Source organism: Pangasianodon hypophthalmus, chromosome 4 (genome assembly GCF_027358585.1).
Source record: "Pangasianodon hypophthalmus isolate fPanHyp1 chromosome 4, fPanHyp1.pri, whole genome shotgun sequence".
Taxonomy (NCBI): domain Eukaryota; kingdom Metazoa; phylum Chordata; class Actinopteri; order Siluriformes; family Pangasiidae; genus Pangasianodon; species Pangasianodon hypophthalmus.
Window position 1 is genome coordinate 16,943,219 of NC_069713.1, and position 22,604 is coordinate 16,965,822.

General features: G+C 37.8%; 2 protein-coding genes across 2 annotated transcripts; both read left to right on the forward strand.

Annotated features, from left to right (window-relative positions):
* The first annotated feature begins 350 nt into the window (after positions 1-350).
* si:dkey-9k7.3 (circularly permutated Ras protein 1) lies at positions 351-12,642 on the forward strand. Its single transcript, XM_053233542.1, has 19 exons — positions 351-404; positions 583-640; positions 921-1,007; positions 1,552-1,632; positions 1,776-1,862; positions 2,039-2,136; positions 2,291-2,491; positions 2,647-2,697; positions 3,297-3,386; positions 3,999-4,150; positions 5,715-5,796; positions 6,244-6,356; positions 6,438-6,522; positions 9,404-9,510; positions 9,764-9,873; positions 10,148-10,259; positions 10,343-10,483; positions 10,631-10,724; positions 11,487-12,642. The coding sequence occupies exons 1-19, from the start codon at positions 351-353 to the stop codon at positions 11,580-11,582; spliced, it is 1,899 nt and encodes a 632-aa protein (XP_053089517.1). The 3' UTR covers positions 11,583-12,642.
* Positions 12,643-12,808: 166 nt separating this feature from the next.
* Positions 12,809-19,609, forward strand: LOC113539958 (nuclear factor 7, brain). The gene is given in 8 exon segments (XM_053233544.1): positions 12,809-15,189; positions 15,327-15,459; positions 15,461-15,587; positions 15,869-15,961; positions 16,614-16,660; positions 16,662-16,839; positions 18,191-18,236; positions 18,564-19,609. Coding segments are annotated over 8 exon segments (1,425 nt in total). The 5' UTR covers positions 12,809-14,927; the 3' UTR covers positions 19,103-19,609.
* The last annotated feature ends 2,995 nt before the right edge of the window (positions 19,610-22,604 follow it).

Here is a 22,604-nt window from a genome sequence, read left to right on the forward strand (position 1 = left end):
TTGTGATATATATACTTATTACTTTTGTCTATCACTGGATAAATATTTTGCTTAGCAGCACATTATTTGGATTTGTATAAAAATACCAAAACAAATTGGATTATTTAAAAAAAAAAAAATAGAGTCCGTCCAGTTCTAGGTTTCCTGATTGTTTTAAATATTTTTATTTAAAGTGTTAAAAAAAAAAAGTGTAAAAAAATGCTGACTAGTTTTTTTAAGCTTTCCAAGGAGGTAATATGTAATATCACCAGGAAAGAACAATTGCTTATATATTAATAGATTATTGTTTAAGGGGAATTCTAAAGATATTTTTGAGAGTAGTGTTGCTAAACCAAGCAGGAAATGAGAGCATGCCTACAGATGAAAGTCAGCTAATCTGCTACTCTCGATATGCAAAGACATCGGTGCTGTTCTTTACCTGAAACACAAATCACAAGTTAAATGTGTGATAAGACATGCAACATATAAATATAAAAGAGGTTATATAGATTGCTCAGTCCAGGTATGATAATAACACTACGGCAAGACTAGAACAATACTGGAACATTATTGATCTCTCTGTTCCTCTGTTTCTCCTTTCAGATGGAGTTTGCCTGCAGTCATGTTGTCTGTAACTGGAGGCCTGAGAGTCTAGCAGAAGGTAAGACCTTGGAATTCTATTCTACCCAAATTAGATAATCTGCTTTTTTTTTTTTACTTTCCAATGAATAGATATAATTTTACACCAAAATATTGCTTAAATGCATAAAAGACAGTCACTGAAAATAAATAATAATAATATTCGATTGTATCGGTTATAGTCATAATTCAAATGAACATTTGCTATGTGAAAGAAAATAATTTACAAATCAAATATTTATTGTGCCCAATACATCCAATCTATTTTTCCTGATCCTTCATTGTTCCATTGTGTCTCTCAGGTCTTTCCTCCACACTGCCCTGTGGTTTGTCCAGAAAAAAATCAGAACATCCTTATGACAACCGCATTGCTGTCATTCCAAAACCTAGTGAGTTACTGGAATCCACAATGCTACATATGGACTATTTTCTTTGTCCTGTTTGTGTCGTTATTTCTGTTGGGTGGTGCTTTAAAAAGAAAATTGTGAGATGTGTGAGATGTTTTCTCAAGTTTTACTTTATATTAGTAGTAATTTAATATATTAGAAAAAAAAGAAATAAAAATATTTTTATAGAAAATTTTTTAGATTATATATTGTACATATATTCGTATTTGCTCCCTACACCTTCATTACTTTGTCAGTAATTTCACCATCCCCACTCTGCTTAGTCCTCTGAGTGTTTTAAATGTCATGTTAAAAAATGCTTTCATTGCAAAGTTGTAAGATGATAAGTTCAAATATAAAAAAAACTTTCACTTCCTGTTGTGGGCGTAGGAACAAAGATGTAATGAAACACTTTCCAGAAAGTGGGTGATCAGAGAAAAAATATCCATTTACTGGAAACATGATATTTTCTTATTACATGCTAAGAGTATTTTTAATGGAGTTTGGGTTTTAAAATGTCTGTTTTGTCTACAGGCCCTCCTTTAACACCACCACCTGTACCTCCTCGTCGCTCAACACAGAAACACACACGACCAATTTCAATGCCACCTCCAGTACCCGCCTCGAGGTGAGGAAACACACATAGATTTCATAGATTTGATACATGCAACATATATTATTTGGTAATTAATATTGTGGGTTAAGCAGCTACTTGCTAAGTAATATTTTTGTATAAGTAATGTATATGTGAATCTTCTATCTCACTCTAAGGATTGGAGGGTAAAGGACAGGCCAGTATTAAAGCCAATGTCAACGTGGTGTTACTCAAAGTAGGGAGTCTTGTGGACATAAACAAAGGTGAGCTCTTAATAGTTACACATGTACAGCTGTGTGTTAGGCTTAGATTATTTACTTACTTATTCTTGGACTAATTTGCACTATCAGTGTGCATTTATACCCAGAAAACTCTTAATAAATGAGCACCATTTTCTACTTAATTAAATAATTAACTAATATTAGTGACCTTTTCTCAGCATCCAGTATACAGAGCATTCAGAAACCAGTGCACTGTGAGAAATGTAGAGCCGTCATGTCCTCTGTGAGCAACTCACAAACCAGCCCAAATACATCAGTAAGTGCCTACCAAATCAACCTTTTGAAGATTTATTGTGTATATTTATAACACTAGATTAATTGATTAAAAGATTAATTATTTGTTGGTTTATGACTACTGTTATAACTCTCTCTCTCTCTCTCTCTCTCTCTCTCTCTAACACTCTCTATAGACATGGTCTTGCGAGTTTTGCGGTAATCAGAATGTCCTCACTCAGAGTGAGTTGAAAATGGGCCGTTCACCTCTGTGGACACCGCCAGGCAGAGATGTGCTCTATGTGGATGATGAGATAGACACAGATTATGTGAACCTAGAGGACATGCTGGTGGTCTTCTGTGTGGACATTTCTGGTAGCATGAGCGTCACATCAGAGGTTACTCTTCCTCTAGTCCATAAGCTTTCTCCTATGTCCATCCAATGTTTATTGTGCCTTCTCTTCTTAGGAAACTGATTTTGTTTTTCTCTCTTTGTCTCTTGCGTCAACATTTTATATCTCTGTTTCTGTTTCTCAATCTGTCACTCACTCAGGTGTCTCCTGGTAACAGCATGAGATCACCCACCTATGTATCACGACTGCAGGTGATTTAGTAATTCTATTGCTACACTTTCCCAACAAAACTCTCAATGCTACCACTGACTCCCAGTATAGCCCAATATGAAGTGTCTCCAGAGTATGTCATTTTTTTGGAGAAGTGAAGCTGATATCTGTATTGTCGAGGCTAGGTTTCACCCTGGAGTTGGTTGTAGACCCCCAGTAATTGCAGAATTTGCAAATTGTTGAAGCTTGCTTGGGTGGCACTGCTGTACAGTGGTTAGTGTTGGCACCTCACAGCTCTGAGGTCCCCAGTTTGATCCTGATTGTTGAGTTTCACATGTTCTCCCATTTCCTTGTGGGTTTCCTCTGTAGCCAGTAGGTGGGCTGGCTACTCTAAATTGCCCCTAGTTGTGAATATTTATATAATGGCCTGTGATCAACCGGCATCCTCTCTTTGTTGTACTCACGCCGTGCACCCTTTGATCCTGGAATAGGCTCCAGATCCACTGTGACCCTGACCAGGTTACTGAAGATGAATGAATGAAGCCAGCTTGTTTCTTGTTGCTATTTGTCAATTCTCCTTTAATTGTTTTTATATATTTGGATATTTGGATATTTAACAATTTCTTTGTTTTGTTTGTAGGGTGTCCAAGAGGCCCTACAGTTGGCACTGACCTCACTGCTAAAATCATCACCACACCGTCGTGTAGCACTGGTCACCTTTAATGATGAGGTAAAGAAACAAACAAGGGAGAGAGAGAGAAAATATAAAAAACTCAGCAAACTCAGCACAGTACACAAATTTCCTAGTGAAACAATGTTTCTGTCCTTCATCAGCTGTGTAGGCAGCATGCTTCTACACATATATCAGTGGTGTAAGAGAGGGGCACACAAGATGCTATGGGGTGAGGGTGGCAATGTTGGATGTAAAAAAAAAAAAAAAAAAAAACTGAAATTTCATTATCATGCAGCTGGACTGCACACATCTGTCAGAAAAAAGAGACATTCTAACTACTTTAAATCAGATAGGCATGGAAATTTCTATTTGTGTTGCAACGTGTGTCAATGACAATGGCAATAAAATTAATAACATTATCATCTATCATCATAATACAATAACATCTTTGTCACTCCTCATCTGGACTATTCCTAACCTCCTAAACTCATTCCATAGCACATCACTTAATATCTACACTGATATTTATTCCAGGATATCCTATTTCTTCCACCCACTGCAGAGCTGTCCTCAGATCATCAGTGTTATCGACATTGATACCATTGCCATTGAAATCCCTGCAAAAGTTTATCAATGATAAGTCAACACTGTGTGGGTTTGTGTTGTCAGGTAACAGTGTATGGGGATGGTACTGGAGTTCCTCTGTGTCTGCGTGACTGGGCTCTGGTAGACTATGATCATGTGAGAGAGCAGGGAGAGAAGTACACCACACCACACTGCATTGCTGAGACCTTCCAGTGCCTCACGCAAAAAGTCAAAGAGTGAGTATACATTTTTCATAGAATTTTACTCATTCACCTTCATATTGTATGTCAGAAGTGGGCATTTAGCACATAATTAAAAAAAAACTGGTGTACACAGAGAATTACAGTACCAGGCACAGTACAAGGTGCTTTGCCATTTCATGTGCAATAATATGGTAAGAGAAATGATAAATAATAAGGCTGCACATTTCTCAGTGTTACATCATTACTTCATCTGGGTGTTGAAGCAAAATGCTTGATGTCAAGAAAGTCCTCAGAAGTGTCTTATTTTCTGTTATTGAATAATGATGTGTACCTGTCATTACTAAGCAAAAGAAAACCAACCTAGTGAACACTGTGTTTGTGTGTGTGTGTGGGGTGTGTCCAGCGTGTCAGATAGCCATCCTCAGTTTCTAGCAGTGAGAAGAAAAACACTACAACGGACATTTATTCAGCTGGCATGAACAGATGTTCTGATAAATTTGAACATTTTATCAAGTGGCAAAATATCTTGCCATGTTACCTAGCTGTAAGGGTATAGCGTCAAGGTTAATTGTGGTGGTTGCAGCTCTGTTGACATGGCATTTGAAAGCTACTGATATCTTGCTGCAGTTTTGGTTACTTCCTTTGATCGGAGATTTGTGCTTTCACTTCACTTGAGAATCTCGGCTTGATGTGAAATGGTTTAACTTAATGAAGCAAGCCTTGTTTAAACTGGCTGTGGTAATAGAATGTCTTAGTTATATTTTTAAATTATCTTAACAGCTTCTGCATTCTCAGGAATGATAATCTGAGGAATGTATATTGTGACATAGTGTTGAAAGTTTCTGTATAGCAATACTACGTTTTAAGAAGTACTCTCTTGAAAAGGAGGTCCTCATAAATTCTTTGGATAGTTAGGTGTTCTAGTTTTCTAAAATAGGTCTACTTGGAATCATTGGTTATAGGGGTCTACATGGAAACTTTTGTAGGGCCTGAAAATGATAAACCAGAACCCTTTTAAGTTGCTACATGGAAATTTTTTTTCAACAGTTATCCAGTTTTTCAGCTAGACCACAGTTTGTAGGGGAGGAAGTTGGATGGATAGAAGTATGGTTTCTGTTTCTTTTTGCACTACTGCAGTTACTATAAATCCTCAAATCTATTTGTTACTCCACACATTCTAACGTCTTGTGTCTGCTATACTGTATTTTGTATTTTATAATGTACTGTACTTTATTTTATAATGTTTGTTTATCAGATATTATTTAATACTTGTTTTGTACATTTTGTGCCTTGTAATGTTATGTGTTAGCAATTTGCCTGAGCCTCCCCACAAGCATTTCAATGTACATACAAATGTCTTTGACATCCTGTCCCACTGATAAATAAACGACTTTGAATAAATGCATGTACAGCCACCAGCAGTGTCCTTAATTGCATGAAGGAAGGATGACTGGATGCTTCCTGAATATCAGCATTGTAACAGGTTTAGTAATTTTGAGATTCATGTTGTTAGTGACAGTCTTACTATGTGTACTTCTCTGTCCACCTCTTTAAAACAAAAAAAAAAAATCTCAATCTTTATTTTGTGTTATTCCAGATTAAGAGAGCATGGAGCCACAGCGCTGGGTCCTGCAGCACTCGTCTCTGTTGCTATGGCCTCTCAGTTTGCAGGTTCAAAGGTGAGCTTTCAGTGCGTATTAATATTAATACACTTATGCCATATGTAGTCAGTGAGGTGTCTGAAGTTTGCTCTCTTTGGTATCACTCTGACGAAAGAAAGACTGTGGAAGGACGTGTGGTAGAATTGTACATTAGAGGAAGCTGCTTAAATTATAATTTATAGATATTTTATTGAATTATTTGTCTATGAATTATGAAACAAAAGATGTCTTCTCAGTATTGTGATGAATTAAGTGTGTAATTTTCACAATGTTAAACAGATTTTTAAAGCTTCCCTTCTTGTCCTTTACATTAGCATTGTAGCACCAGCAAACCTGATTTTAAACATTTCTTGGCTCATTGTCTATACATGTTTGGTAAAAGAAAAACTCCATTTGATTTCTTGCTTAACTTTCTTTAAGCTTTTTTTTTTATCTTTAAGTCCTATTCTATATATTTGCTTGTAGGTCATAATTTGTACAGATGGACGGGCCAACATAGGCCTTGGCCAGTTAGAACAGGAATCTGCAGCTTCAGTATATTTCTACAACCAAGTAGCCAGTCATGCAGCAGAAAAAGGGTGAGTCTCAAATCTCTTCTGTAATCAAAATTCTGGTAAATATTAATAGTAGTAACAAAATGTCGTTGCGGTTGTGTGCAGAGTGATTGTGTCAGTGATGACATTTGAGGAAGAGGACTGTAGTCTGGCAGAGGTTGGAAAACTAGCTGACCACACAGGAGGCAGGGTAAGTGAGCTACACACTATATTAGGCTCAGGCCATCTATAAATACCCTCTGTCTCTGAAACTAGCATCAACCTAAAAAAAAACATGAGTGAACTATATTTAAGCAATTTCTTTGTTTAACAGCAGTGCTGTTGTGCTGAATATATCAGCACGATTGGAAGTGTGATATTGCTTTTTTACAACAGTGAAATGTATCAGTCCTGTTTTACCAAATATCAGCACCACCAGTTGTCCCATCAAATTAGTGGCCCAGAACTAACTGTATAAATTCCTTTATACCACAGCAATGTTGATTTCTCAATCTGATTGGTCAGCAAGTGTTGATTAATTTTCTTTAACAGCAGCTCTGACAATAGTGCCAGGTGTAATTCAACTCCGAAGTGAAGTATTTTGTAAGGAGAGATTTATTTATTAGTTTAGAAGGAGTCTCTCATGTCAGTGCTTTGTAACAGTTAGAGGTAACGCTATTCCTTTATGTTTTCCATCATGTAAAACTGTTCAGGACAGCACGCTTTGCAAGCTGCATTGTCTTCTGTTGAATTAACTTTGAGAGAAAGTGGGGTAATGACTCTGTATATCTGCTATAACACGTCATAATAGGAAATTGTTTCATGGAGGTTCCACACATAAGTATAAATGGACCAAAAATATGATACACCATTCTTTACTAAATGAAAAAAGTTGTAACTGGCAAACTGCTGTGGTATAAGAGGAATACAGCTTTTCAGGACATGTTGTTATAGAAAAATAATCAACCCAGTCATTGGTGGTTTTCTTTACAGCATAGCCTAAGTGTTATTCCCTACTTAATAGAATAATTTTTTTTTTAAAAATGTATTCTGTCTGCTTTCTATTTGTGATATTTGATGACTGGTGCTTTAAACTGTAACTAACATTTCTTAGGTGCAAACTTTTCAGTAACAAATCTTTTTTTTGTTTTCAAATTAGCTTGAATTTGATTATTCTTCGAACTCTTCTACCCACTCAAACAGGATATGAATCAGAACAGTGGTATGATTGCATAAAGTCAGGTCCGGAAGTATTTGGACAGCAATGACCTGTGTGTGTGTATATATATATATATATATATATATATATATATATATATATATATATATACACACAGTTAGGTCCAAAAGTATTTGGACAATGGCAGAGTTTTTGTGATTTTGCCTTTATACACCACCACAATGGATGTGAAATAAAACAATCAAGAGGTTCCATTTTCAGGGGCTCAAAAGTATTTGGACAATTGACTGACAAGAAGTTAATTGACCTGGTGTGGTCCATTCCCTAATTACTTCAAGACAAATGAAGCAGATAAAAGGTCTGGAGTTGATATCAGGTATTGAGTTGGCATTTGGCAGCTGTTCGACTGGAGCTACCAATATGAAGTCCAAGGAGATCTCAGTGCAAGTGAAGGAGGCCATCAATAGGATGAAAAAACAACATAAATCTATAAGAGAGATAGCAAAAACCTTAGGTGTGGCCAAATCAACAGTTGGGTACATTCTTAAAAAGAAAGAAAGCACTGGTGAGCTCAACAACATCGAAAGGCCTGGAAGACCACGGAAGACAAATAAAGTGGATGATCACAAAATCCTTTCCTTGGTGAAGAAAAACCCCTTCACATCATCAACAGAAGACACGAATACTCTGGAGAAGGTAGGTGTATCATTGTCAAAATCAAGGGACCCCTTCATGAATGTAAATAGTGGTAGTGGGGCAATGGTAGCTCAGTGGTTAAGATGTTGGACTATTGATTGGGAGGTCATGAGTTCAAATCCCAGCACTGCCAAGCTGCTACTGCTGGGCCATTGAGCAAGGTCCTTAACCCTGCTCAGTTGTATAAATGAGATAAATGTAAGTCACTCTGGATAAGGGCATCTGCCAAATGCCATAAATGTAAATACAGAGGGTTTACAACAAGGTGCAAACCATTGGTAACATTCAAGAACAGGAAAGCCAGATTAGACTTTGCCAGAAAACATCTAAAAAAGCCTCCCATGTTCTGGAATAAGATTCTTTGGACTGATTAACCAAGATTAACTTGTACTAGAATGATGGCAAAAGAAAGGAACAGCTCATGATCCAAAGTATACCACATCATGTGTCAAATATGGTGGAGGCCGTGTTATGGCATGGGCATGTATGGCTCCCAATGGAACAGGCTCACTGGTGTTTATTGATGATCTGACTGCTGACAGCAGTAGCAAGATTAATCCTGAGGTGTATAGGGCTATACTTTCTGCTCACATTCAGCCAAATACTACAAAACTGATAGGACGCCGCTTCACAGTGCAGGTGGATAATGACCCTAAACATATTGCGAAAGCAACTCAAGACTTTTTGAAGGCAAAGAAATGGAATATTCTTCAATGGCCAAGTCAGTCGCCTGATCTCAACCCAATAGAGCATGCTTTTCACTTACTGAAGACAAGATTGAAGGCAGAAAGACCCACAAACAAGCAGCAACTGAAGGTGGCTGCAGTGAAGGCCTGGCAAAGCATCTCAAGGGAGGAAACTTAGCATTTGAGTCTTGAGAACATGATCTCCAGACTTCAGGCAGTCATTGACTGCAAAGGATTTTCATCCAAGTATTAAAATTATGGATATATTTACAATTATGTCACTTTGGCCAAATACCTTTGAGCCCCTGAAAATGGAGGAACTTTGTTGAAAATGGCTGTAATTCATAAATGGTAAATGCCATATTTTGTGGAACCTCTTAAAATAAAGCTGAAAGTCTAAACTTCGATCACATCTTGATTGTTTTATTTCACATCCATTGTGGTGGTGTATAAAGGCAAAATCACAAAAACTCTGTCATTGTCCAAATACTTCCAGACCTGACTGTATGTGCACTCCTCTCTCTTTCTAGATCAACAGAGTCAACATTTGTACAGTTGGATCAGAAATTCAGACTGCGCTGGCTGACAACATCTTAGCAACTAATGTTGAGGCAACCCTGCTTGCACCTAATGGCGTGTGAGTATCAGTTACTCCTAGAAGGAACTTTTCATATATTAGACTGTATACAACACAATATATCTGACTGTTGCATTTATGAAATTTAGAAAGTGAGGGATTGAAACTAAAACTAAATTGCTTTCGAGAGGATGCTTATTTTTTTACTTCAGTAGCGTTTTCTATCCTGTATTCTTTTTTCTGTTTCTATACACAATGTTTCTATAAAGTGCTTCCACCTGAACTAACGGATTTTAGCATTTTGTTCCTGCAGGTATTACCCTTTTGAGGAGGACAACCACAGGCTGGTTAGAGAGATTGGAAATGTCACAAGTGGAGTGGAGATCACTTTCCAGTTTGCTGTCAAACCAGACAAAGTTGAGAGTAAGTGAAGGGAAAATCTTCTTTCAAGTGTAAACAGATTGAGGAATTTCGGAGAATTCTTAAAAAGTTGGATTGCCATTCTGTAAACTAGGTTTTTCTGTCTTTAATTTTATTTAACTGTATATATTTCTTTTATTTTTACAGCAGCCTTGTTTGTTTACTCTCATTACCCATTTTATTTATTTTCCTTTTTCTTTCTTTTTCCAATTACTATGAATACAAGTATGAAAGCAAGAAATGCATAAATAGTGCTAAATGGTCATATTTTGTGCAGGTTTCCAGAGAAGAGATAGAGTTCCCTTCCAGCTGCAGCTGTCTTTCAAAACTCGAGATTTGAAGAAAGTAACCAGAGTCATCACTCAGCAGAAGCGTGTGACCACCAGCAGGTAGCTCTGCACACAGAAATGCACAAACATTGTAAGAAATGAATCCAGTTAAGACAGAATACACACTGTTGCTCTATCTATAGCTGGGTGTGGGCAGGGAGCCTGAACATGGCTGTGCTGGGCGTTCACTGTGCCCAGCTATGTGCCCGACTCACCATGGAGGGCAGGATCCAGGAGGCTCAAAGTCAACTCAAAGCCCAGCAGGACCTCCTCAAAGACATCAGGTATGTTTGTGTCGGGGTTTGTGCTGAATCTGTGCATTATGGTTAAGTGAAACCTGTGCTTAATGCTAATGAAAAGTTTTACTTGCAGTCTTAAGTCTGAATAACTTGAGTATACATTTTGAAACTCTCATTTAATGTGTCAAACAGTGAACAGAAGCCAAGTCCTAAAGAAGAGAGTGTCTATGGAAACTGGATCAGTACCATGAGTATGATCTGTGAGGACCTGAACCCAGATACACAGGTCAGAACATGGGCCCTCTTAACCAATTACACACATTTAAATTTTAGAAGTCAAATCAAATGGGTTTTTATTGTCATTCCTCTATATAGCATGTATACATTGGAACGAAATGTTGTTTCTCCAGGCCATGGTGCAGCACATAACAATACGCAAGACTATATAAAGAGGAAATATACAACAGTGTGAGATGAGTGCAGGACAATAAACACAGAACAATATGAACTGTAAACTACTGAGTAGTGTATCAGAAATAAATGTAGCATGTATAAGTGTACAAGCAGCTTTATCAATCTTTATTTTCGCAAATCATCCAAAACAATATATCAAATGTCATTTTATAACTGAATTTCCAAGAAATGAAAAATTATCCAATCTTGAGTGTCATGTCTCAAGAGTGTGCAGATTTCCACTGTTACACCAGGTGTCTATCACATACTTCTTATCGTATACGTAAATGCTTACGACGCGTACACCTTGTTATACACAAATGTTTCCAGAGCCTAAGTCGCATTAGTCTGTTACTATCTGCTCATCCACATGAGATGAAAATCTGCAGTGCATTGTTATCAGTCAGGTCATGGAGGCAGTGTTAGTGTACTTTCCCCTACTTTACTTTCTTCAGGGCGACAGAGATAGCACGACCATTTGCGCCAGACGAACACTTTCCACAGTACGTTCTGGAACGTTAGGTACTACTCTCTGTATCTGTCTCTGTCTTTCACACTCACTGCTGTTTGGCTCAGAAGATTTTCTTTCTTCCAGGGTTTGTCAGATGAGGCAGCAAAAGTGGTGTACCAGATGAAGAGGGTGACAAGTGTGGGCCAGAGGGAGGAGAAAGCAGCTATGTTAGAAAGTTGAGCAGAAGGTGGACTTATTGTCAGAACAGCAGTGACTAACGTGACTAACAGCAGACCAGAAAACAGCTTGAACTCTCTGTGTATCAGAAATGGAATATTTTATCTCGTATGCTGCTGGTCAGTAGGTAGCGATCCTTGTTAACATCAGTAACTAAATTATGGAGGCTATAGGCAACTGTATTTATCTAAAGGTTCTAATAAAATGTGTTGTTTTAATATATTGCTGAACAAAAAAATATATCTGGATACACAACGATTTTCTCATTACAGTATCTGGACAAGGACATGACGCAGACATTGCTTCATTATGTCTCATTCTGTTATTAATAAGATCGTTTAAAGGTCTATCAGATAGTCCAAGTTTGGGCAAAATTGTTTTGGTTCAGTGGTGGCTTTCTAAAGCAGTTAGTATTTCATTAAGAACTTTTCATTTAAATTTTTCGTGCAGTCATGTTTCAATAAATCCTAATTCACTGACTAACCTGGATTTTGCTGCAGACCGCACTGTGGCTCAGTGTGTAGTGTTGGTACCTCACAGCTCCAGAGTTTGATCCTGAGGTTACTGTCTGTGTAGAGTTCTTCATGTTCTCCCTGTGTCTGTGTGAGTTTCTTTTACATATACTATATGGCCAAATGTAGGTGGACACCTGAGCCTCACACCCATATGTGAGCCTTCCTCAAACTTTTACCACAAAGTTGGTAGCACACAAGTTTATAGAATTTCTTTGTATGCTGTAGCTTTACTGTAGCTTTCCCTTCACTGGAACTAAGGGGCTCAAACTTGTTCCAGAATGGCAGTGCCCCTATGCACAGAGCGAGGTCTAAATCTGGAATAGGATCTTTTAAAAAGGACATATAGGTATGATGGTCAGGTATCTGCAAACTTTTGGCCATAGTGTACTCTGCAATAAAAAGACATATTTCAAAACCTGAGTGTGTTAGTATGGAGTGTTTGTGTGCGATGCCCTGCAGTGATGTGACTTCTTGCCTTGCTCACATTATTCCTGGGATAGGCTCCAGATCCACCATAGCCTGGGAGGGGAGGTGAAGGGGAAAACAAATCATGAATGCCACATAAAACATTAAAAATACATTTTTGTGTATTGTAAAGCAATCTTTTAATAAATGATTTTGATTTTCTGTCAACAAAGACTTTTTTGTGTGTTCTGGTTTTAAAATTTCCAAATCTTGTTAGCTAATTTGACTTAAGGATATGGAATCTGTATGAAATGAAAACAGTCCAATAATGTTTATTGTTCTATGAATTATGAGTAGTACTACCTGCTAACCTCCTGGGGATGGAGCACATTTGAAATTTGAATCTAATATTGTGAATGGAGCCATTGTTTATATTTCTACTGCAAGCCACATATCCTTTTCACTATGCACACACACAAGACAGCTCATACACAAATGTATTCAAAACCTGAGTGGCTTCTATTTTAGTTTTGTGTGTATGTGAGTGGAGTGCTGGTCATAACCACCTTCTTTCAGAATTTTTGTGATTGCAGAATACCCCTTGCTTTGAACTACAGCTGAACATACCGCAACCATCTTCTTACTTCTTACTATACTTACTATACTTAGTATAACACCTCAATTTTGTTTTTGCACTGCACTTGCATTAACTAGTGTTTGTATTAGTTCTTGGTTTTAAATTATTGTATTATTAGTCATGCAATTAAGTTTGAAATCATCCTTTTGTTACCAACTAGACCACTCGAGAACATCTCAAAAGAAGCATTTATCTCATGTCTTTCAGATTACACTATGAATCCTTGCACAATTGCATTTGTTTAATTTCAAAGATATAAAACAATCAAAATGTGTTACTGTCCGATAGCCATGTTTATGTACATTCAGACTGAGAAAACAAGCAAGGGATAAAAAAAGAAAGAATTGTTAGAACGGAGAGTTTTGTGGTCAGGCAGGTTAGAGCACATTGTATCCATTTTTATCAGCCGGAGAACATGCAGGCTTTCTCATCATACATGTGAACTAGGACTCTAAATCACACTAAAGCACTAACTATAGTTGTCAGAATAAAGTATAACCTTTAACATTGGCTAGGACCGTTTAAATGTGATTTAAATCTGAAAAGCAATTGTGTGTGTATTTGTGTCATTTCTCATCTTCAAAAGTCTCAAGTACAAAACTATAGAAAGATAAAGTAAGACTATAACTAGGTTATATTGACTTAAGATTGTGTATGGCATCAACAGGTTACAGCTTGAGGAGCTGAACATCCTCCTGTAGATCCTTCGTAAACAAATCATTAAGACAGGTGGAGGAGAGAGGAAAGAGCTGCCATGAACAGGTTAAATTTAGACAGGTACATCTTTGGGAACTTCCCCATAGGGGTTTCACAGCCTCAGACTATATAAAGAGGAGTTAGAGAACAGAGCAGGGTTGTGGCTCTGAGGTGAGCAAGGGAGGAGGGAAGACAACATAGATAAGAAGTGAACACCCTAATTAAGAAGCTTTCCTAAGATTAATCCCTGCATTTGGAGGAGGTAAGACTGGGGGATCTACCAAAAGGATGTGAATACTGAATAGTATAGATCTCAACTGACAGGCACAGGAGAAAAAATAAAATTAATCACTCCAGAGAGCAGTGACTATAGTTAACTATTTAATGGATTTTTAGCATATGAATCACTGATAGTAAGGGTAAAGTAGAAACCTGGAAATCTTAACATTTTTATAAGTCCTACCTTAGCATCAATTTAAAATTTTCTTTTTTGTTATTGTTTTACTGTGAAGATATTTTGATTGTAATAAAATGTCTTTCATGGCAAGTGCTTTGGCAATATTAGACTCATGGGTATGAAAGACTGTACATAGAACCACTTTTGGTTCTATGAGAATGTATAGGAATTGAGATGTATAGGAATAAATAGACTTAAGTGCACACTGGTGATCACTTAGATAAAGCAGATGTACTTCAGCCAGAGCTTCATTCCTTTATCCAAGCACCTGATAAGCTTCAATTAGACATCTGTTAACCTATTAAATTATCAGCTGTGGTCTGACATTTTAACAGTCTTAACTCTTAGCAGTTTTAATTCTAATCAACCTTAGTCTAAATATGCATGTAAAGGTTACACAGTTTTTTGAAATAGACACTGAAGTCTCAATTGTTAGAAAATACTTCCAGAGAAACCTTACAAAACTTCCATCCAAGCCCCGCACTTAACAGATATTCTGACTCCTTAACTTTTTCTTACTTATTACACTTGCCTGTGCTCCTCTTTCCCCCAACCCACTCGCCTCTCTTTGCTTGCCTCAACTCTTACATTCTTTCCCTTCTTCCACCTCACTCCACTTTCTAAATGTATGTAGAGCTATGCTATGCCCGGGTAGCTTCCTCTCTGAGAAGCAGTTCCAGTGCTCCATCTGTTTAGATGTCTTTGACAATCCGGTCTCCACCCCATGCGGCCATAGTTATTGCATGAACTGCATCGGACAGTACTGGAATGGAGTCAAACTCTCTCAGTGCCCATTGTGCAAGGAAAGCTTTAAGAAGAAACCTGAGCTCCACATCGACCGCACTCTTCGTGAGATCACAGAGCAGTTCAAGAAGATGAAGGGGGAAGCTGGGGCATGTGGTGGGCTTGGGAGATGACAATTACAAGGAAGAGGGATGGAGAAACGGGGGCTAAAACAAGGCCAACTGCCTGGGGATCTCTTTATTGAAATGAAGCATAGGTTTCCCAAGCCCTCTCCTCCTATTGAAACTCATGACAGTCAGTCCCCAGGGCTGCAACCAATGTGAATGATTCAGATAGCACGCAGCCCTTACGAGAGCTTACGAGAAGAGTGTCTCTCAGGAGATACACTCTGACTAGAGCTGCACACAGCAGGAAATTGTCAGTGTGCAAAGCACCACCATAAACTGGATCTCTTCTGCAAAGCTGATGGGGAGGGTATCTGCTCTGAGTGTGGAGATTTAGATCACCAATCACATAACATCATCTCTGCAGAAAAGGAGTGGCTGATAAGCAAGGTATGGAAAGCTTTCACCACACAATGATGAGAGGTGTTTCAGTGTAAATACTGTCATGTAATTCTTTATAAATCCTGGTTTTGCAATGGAAATATGGTCATGTGATTCTTTATAAACTCTTGAAATTCTGTATCCCAAGATTATCAAACGAAAATTGCAAATAGCAGTTTAGCAAAGAAATATGCTTACATTGTGCTGAACAACCTTCCATGCATAATGAATGTGGTGTGGACTGTTGTCCTTCCTGTTTTGTCATGTTCTGTGTACCACGTTCAGTGCAGACTCAGATTAACATTACAGAAACAAAAATACAGGAAATGATTGGACAAAGGCAGAGGAAAGTAGAGGAGATTAAATTATCAATGGAGATAAAAGTAAGCACTGTTTTTTCATTAGATCTGTTTTATCTGTATAAAGCTGAACACTAGGCTATCGAAAGTTTACTTATATACTGCTGAGGGCAACAGTTGGGATAAAATGTTTAGAAAAAAAAAAAAGTACTTAAGATATTTAGTGAACATTAGCTTTTACAAGTAACAACAACTTATTTTTTGTAGGAAAGAAGTGTGTTTCCTTTTTTTCACCCAGAAATGATGACGGATGCAATAAACTTTTGCAATTTGTTTACTGACCTAATTTTGCTCATTAGTAGAATTACACTAAGCATAGAATTCCATTAATAGCAGAACATTTAGAAAATACATATTTTTCAAGCTGGCAAGTATATATTTGATTTAAAATTATACAGGCAACCTTAGCACTTTCAAACAAGCTGCACAACACTTTTTCAATGCAATTAATTTTTTAAGAATATTATAAGGAATTCTGCTTTATGAAAAATGTATACTTTTGTTTGTTTTTGTTCTGGCAGGTGAAGGCTCAAAGAGGTTATCTAGAAAAATGCAAAATGATATATACAAAAAAAAAAAATTCAACTACTATGGTAAACCAGCTAAACAGTCCAATTCAGGAAACCTTCCACATTTCCACATTCTTTCTTTTATCTCACCGATTTCTTCTATGTAGATGTCTGCAGAAAGAGAGATGCAGCACAGCATGCGTGTGTCTGGGGCACTCTGTTGAGCGCAGCCAGGCCGAGCTGCTGAAGATGAATGAAATGGGACAGCACTCAGCAGAACACAAGGCAGAAGGAATGATCAGAGAGCTGGAGCTGGAGCTCACAGAGCTGAGGAAGAGAAGTGCAGAGATGGGTAAACTGGCCCAGAGAGATGACTACATCAGTAGACTGAAGGTAGGGGCATAGAAAGAACTGCTATTTCCCCAAGTCATCAAGGTAAACTGCCATCTTTAAGGCAATGTATATTAACCATGCTACTGTCTGGAGGGAATCTGATTGGATATATACCAGTGGCTGTCAGACAACGATTTAACTAATAAAATTCTAAATTTAGAAGAAAACGATGATGAAGCTCTCAAATTCAAATGCTTATTTTAATGTCACTGGTACCTGAATCTAAAGATGGGTGACAAGTTAAAGGAAAACCAGATGGCTCTGTTATGCTATGGGAGGCATTGAGCTGACATGGTTTGGGTCCACTTGTCCCCTTAGAGGGAAGGGGCACTATAAATCAATACAAAGTTACTCTGACTAATCACCTTTATCCTATGATGAAATATTTCTATCCTGATGGGAGTGGTCTCTTCTAGGATAACAGTGTTTCACAGGACATGAGCTCACTGAATGGCTTGAGGAATATAAAAATTATATTAATCATATGCTCTGCCTTTCATAGTCACCTGCACACCACACCACAGACAGAGACTGTGCCAGAAATCTGTGCCAAAGAGCATTAACATTAACAATATTGTTTTCCTTTATTATGTCACCCATCTGTATGTGAGACTAATGACTAATTTTAAAATCCCACTCAGTAATCAGTAAATCAGAGTTTGACTAAATCAGTCTTTAACTGTAATGATTGCGATGGGCAAACTAGCTTCAAATTCACTTAATCAAGTATAATCCTTGTCATTCTGTCCAAAGAGCCTGAAAGATTCTCATGCCAATCAAAGAGTGGGCTGGAGTCTCAGTGACCTTTGACCAAGTCAGTCTACAGTTGTGAACTCCTAGAGCGCTTCCAGGAGGAGCTTCGAAAACTACCAGAAATCTGTAAGGATGTTCATTTGTGCTTCATTGTAATACAGCACATGGACATTTTACATTTAGGGGTTTATGCAGCTGTCTTTCAGGGAGGGAAAAGCATTGAAGGGATGTCACTGCCACCTAGTGAACTAGTGAAGTAACTCACACCTTTATTCATGCAGTTAAGACATTTCACTCCAGGAAATTTACATATGACGAAGTTTTTAAGCTTGAGAACCAGAATTGTCATTAAAGAACTAAACCACTGCATCCATTAAAATGTTGCAAAGCATAAAGTGTTAGACCATAACCAGCAGACACCATTTTGATTTTTTCTTTTTTTTTTTTTACACAGGCCTATCAGCATTAACTGATCTTTCACCACTCAAAGTACAACCAAGTATGTATCAGGAAATTTAGCAAAATACAGCCCTTAATTTGCATTTAACATTTGAATATAATTCATTTTAACACCATTTGAATTTCACTGTTTGCTTAGATAAAGAAATGCAGGAATATGCAGCTATGTGAAGACTATATAAAAGGTAGTGACTCTATTGTAATAAAACATAAATTGAGCTGCTATATAACTTTTGACATACTAGTAACTAAATCAACTACAATCACAATAAAACTGTGGTGTTCATAAAAACAGTTTTGACTTTGTTTCTGGGTGTGTTTTAAAAGTGTGGTATTTTTCAGTTTTTTTTCTTGTCTTTGAAAATACTATTAGGTTAAACTAGTGATTAATCTTTAGTCAAATTACAGCCAATGAAGACAAAGAATAATCATCATAATCTTGTACTAAAGATCAATCCACAACTTTATGTTATTTGAATACTGTTTTATAACTGTCCAATTCTTCCTATCAGTGGACATGATCTTGGACCCCAGTACGGCCCATTCTCTTCTCATCCTGTCAGAAGACAGAAAGAAGGTGAGGTGTGGTGACAGGCACCAACTCCTTCCCAGCAACCCTGAGTGCTTTGATTGTATGGGGTGTGTCCTGGGCTGAGAGGCTTTCACTTATGGTTGGCACTACTGAGAAGTGGAGGTGGGAGGCAAGACAGACTGGGACTTGGGGATGGCCTGCCACTCTATAAATAAGAAGGGAAAAGTGACTGTCACCCCCAGCAATGGATACTGGTTCCTTACCCTACGAAATAACTATGCGTTTGGAACAGACCTTTCCCTCACCCTTCCCCTTAACCCAAAACCCAAAAAGATTGGTGTGTTTGTGGACTATGAGAAAGGGCAAGTTTCTTTCTATAATGTGGAAGCTAAGCTGCACATCTACACATTCACAGACACGTTCTGTGAGGCCATCTACCCGTTCTTCAGCTCCTGCACTAACAAGTTAGGCAAGAATGAAGCAGCACTTGTCATTACACCTGTTTTGCTTCCTGTCTGATGGATATGGTGGCTGAAAACTGTTTTGTTTTCAGTTTTCTTCAGTACAGTATTTAACTCACCAGAATGATACTTGTATGATTTACAGTGTGTTCTATCACTTATTTTCTGTGCAATATAGTTCTGTCTTTATACAAAAAGAATCTTTATAATAACAGCAATGTTGTAATGTAAGTTCTATACTATGAAAGTAATCTATCAGTAAAAGTCCCTGCTTTTCCAATGAAAGTTTCATTTACACTATTCCTCTGTTCACAAAAAAACCCAAACACTTAGACTAGCAGAAGTGAACAGCAGCATGACAAATGCAATTCAGACTGTTTGCAAGCAGGCAAAAAGACCCTGCTCAAGGGTGACACTACGGAAGGAATAGTGGAACTGTCTACTCAGAGCCCCTGAATGGAGGGTGCCTAAGGGGCCCAGACTAAACATTTACTTTCACAGGGCCCAAAATGTAGATGGGGTCAATGCTGACAATGCTAGTTGTACTTTACTAGCTCTACTAGGATTTTTTTTAAACAACTATAATGTTTGGCTGATCATTTTACTTGGAAAAACTAAGAGCCTGAATGACAGACACTGAGGTTAAGGTAAGGGTTCTCTGGTGGAAAAAAAAACAACTTAGCCTGATCAGCCAAATGATGCCAAAACACAGGCTGAGCTGGTAAATCATTTTCGCCCAGGTAAGTGATGGTAGAAAGAAAACCGTTTCTGATTTACCACCACTGATACTACATTATTGACAAGTTGTTTAAAGAAAAAAAAAATACAGCAACAAAGTAGTTAGAAAATTTCAAATTGATTACTTTACTAATAAGGAAGGTGGAAAATTACTTACCAGTTGACAAAGATGGGCTACAGGTTTGACTGGTTGGCTTGTGTTTTGCAGATGGTAGTCAGTCAAACAAAAACTGGATTTTTTTTTTTTTTTTTAGCAAGATTTTTAAGGTTAGGTGCAGGCCTGGCTTTATTTATTACAGTAATATACAAGTTAATGGTAACCTCAAAAGGATACAAAAAAAGGTTCACTCTGCACAGAGGTCTAGTTTATTTATTTATTTGTTTGTTTGTTTTGTTTATTTTTGCTACAGATGCCAGACCTACCCAAAACTTTTAAATAATGACAGAAATCAAATAATAGAAATCAGATTACTGAGTGATGCAAAAAAAAAAAAAAATCAAGACTAGCACAAAACCACATTTAAAGAGCTAGTTTTAATTCTCTTTGCTCTTGGGAATGGTTTGCCCTGTTTGATCAGTGCAGGCGATTGTAGAGACAATAGTACAACAGGCTGTTAGACAGCAGGCTGCTTCTAAGTTTCGGGGTTTTGCTAGACCGCTCTTTTCACAGCTGTCCCTCCCAGAGCAAATCCTAACGGTATTTCTCACTTTGCACGCCAGGCTTGCTGAAGCATGTCGTAAGTAACAGTCAGATAGGCCCTGGGGAGATAAAACACTGCAGAGACAGTAAGTGGCATGGCCACACGGTGGCAAATCCTCACACACTCTTCTGTATCCTGTTCCTGTTGGCCTCGCGCGCATAAATTCCTGGTTTCGATCCACGGACGAATTTGATATGAGTCGAGTAAAGTCATATTTTAAGCATAACTGACTAGCAATGCTAGCTATAATATAAAGGGTTAATGTATTGGTACTGTTTTTTTTTTTGTTTTTTTTTTACCTTACTGCAAAATTCTATAGTATATATAGGCATAATATAGGCCTAATGTACTAAAGTCCATTTTATCTTAAATGTTTATTTTATGCCTTCTACATGTGTGTGTCTGCAGAAAAGACCAGATTTTAGATGGCCAAAGGTTCGTTGTTCGAGGAATTCCATTTACACACAAATCTCTGTAAGCTGTTAAAGAAAAGGTTCAAATCATAGACCATTTTTCAGCTAAAAGTATCACTGAGGCTGTGAAATTACCTGTAGAGAAGGACTGAAGTGAGAGCCAAAGTCTGCATAAGAACTGTGAAAAGTTCTCCAAGAAGCTTGAAATAACCTGCCAACTGATTTCCTTAATTAAGTTAGCCTATATGACATTGCGCATAAGGGCAGTAAAGCAGCAAAGGGTGGCCACACCAGATATTTATTTGATTCAGTTTTTTACTGTTTGCTCACTCTCCCTCTCCCTGTCACTGTCAGTAAGCATAACCCCTCAGGGTCTCTGTGGATCTGCAGTCTAACCCAGGAGTACTGGGCGTGAGGCGGGAATACACCCTGAAAGGGACGCCAGTGCTTTTACGCTTTGTTATTTATAGTAAAATAAATGTAATATAGTTGTCAAAAAAAAACAAAAAACATAGGAGCCCCCGTCCCACTTTCCCAATTAACTCACTTAAAAAAAAGAAGTTAAGAGCCATTCATTACTGTCAATGATTTATTCGAAACCATGATTAGCATGTTAATAGAAACGTACAAAATAATATCCTACAGTCGGTCTGTGTGCACCTGCCTGCCTACTGTATGCATGTAATGGAAAACAATCTACAATCTTAAATAAAAGTTCAATAAAACAGACAGTAAACACGATGATAGGCTACATATGGTAAATGAAACCAATACACACACACACATTATATATATATATATATATATATATATATATATATATATATATATATACACATACAATTTTCATAATTTTGCTCTGTACACCACCACAATGGGTTTAAAATGAAGCAATCAAGATGATGTGATTGAAGTGTAGACTTTCAGCTTTAATTCATTGTTCATATTGCATTAACTGTTTAGGAATTACAGCCATTTTTACATAGTCCCTCCATTTCCACAAGCTCAAAAGTAATTGGACACTTAACTGATAAGCAGTTTCATGGCCAGGTGTTTCCTATTTATTTCGTGACAAATTAAGGAGATAAAAAGTCTGGAGTTGATAGGTAGCTGTTTGGTAGCTGTTCATGGGAGCTCTCAAGAAGAGGTATCGATGCAAGTGAAGGAGGCCATCATCCATCCGTTTTCTGTACTGCTTATTCTACACAGGGTCGCGGGGGGCCTGGACCCTATCCCAGGGGACTTGGGACACACGGTGGGAGGTGCCAACCCATCTCAGGGCACCATCGCACACACACTCATACACCCAGTTACTCACTACGGACAATTCAGAGATGCCAGTCAGCCTCTTTAGACTGGGGGAGGAAACCCCTGAAGCACAAGGAGAACATGCAAACTCCACACACACACAGGGTGGAGGCGGGAATCAAACCCCACTACTCTAGAGGTGCGAGGCAAACGTGCTAACCCCTAATCCACCATGGGAAGCCATCATTAGTCTGAAAAAAAAAAAACACAAAACAGACCTATCAGACAGATAGCAGAAACTTTAGGAGTGGCCAAATTTATGAAATTTGTGTCACTGTCCAAATTCTTATGGACCTGATTGACAGGTGAAGTGAATAATGTTGATTATCTCATTACAATGACACCTGTCAAGGGGTGGGATATATTAGGCACCAAGTGAACATTCACTTCTTGAAGTTGA

Bases quoted from the DNA above. Each gene is read 5' to 3' on its own strand.
- si:dkey-9k7.3 (XM_053233542.1), top strand. From the start codon at position 351: ATGCCTACAGATGAAAGTCAGCTAATCTGCTACTCTCGATATGCAAAG. The intron at 4,151-5,714 runs GTGAGTATACAT...GTGTTATTCCAG, and splicing joins CTCACGCAAAAAGTCAAAGA to ATTAAGAGAGCATGGAGCCA. The intron at 10,725-11,486 runs GTCAGAACATGG...TCTTTCTTCCAG, and splicing joins ACCTGAACCCAGATACACAG to GGTTTGTCAGATGAGGCAGC.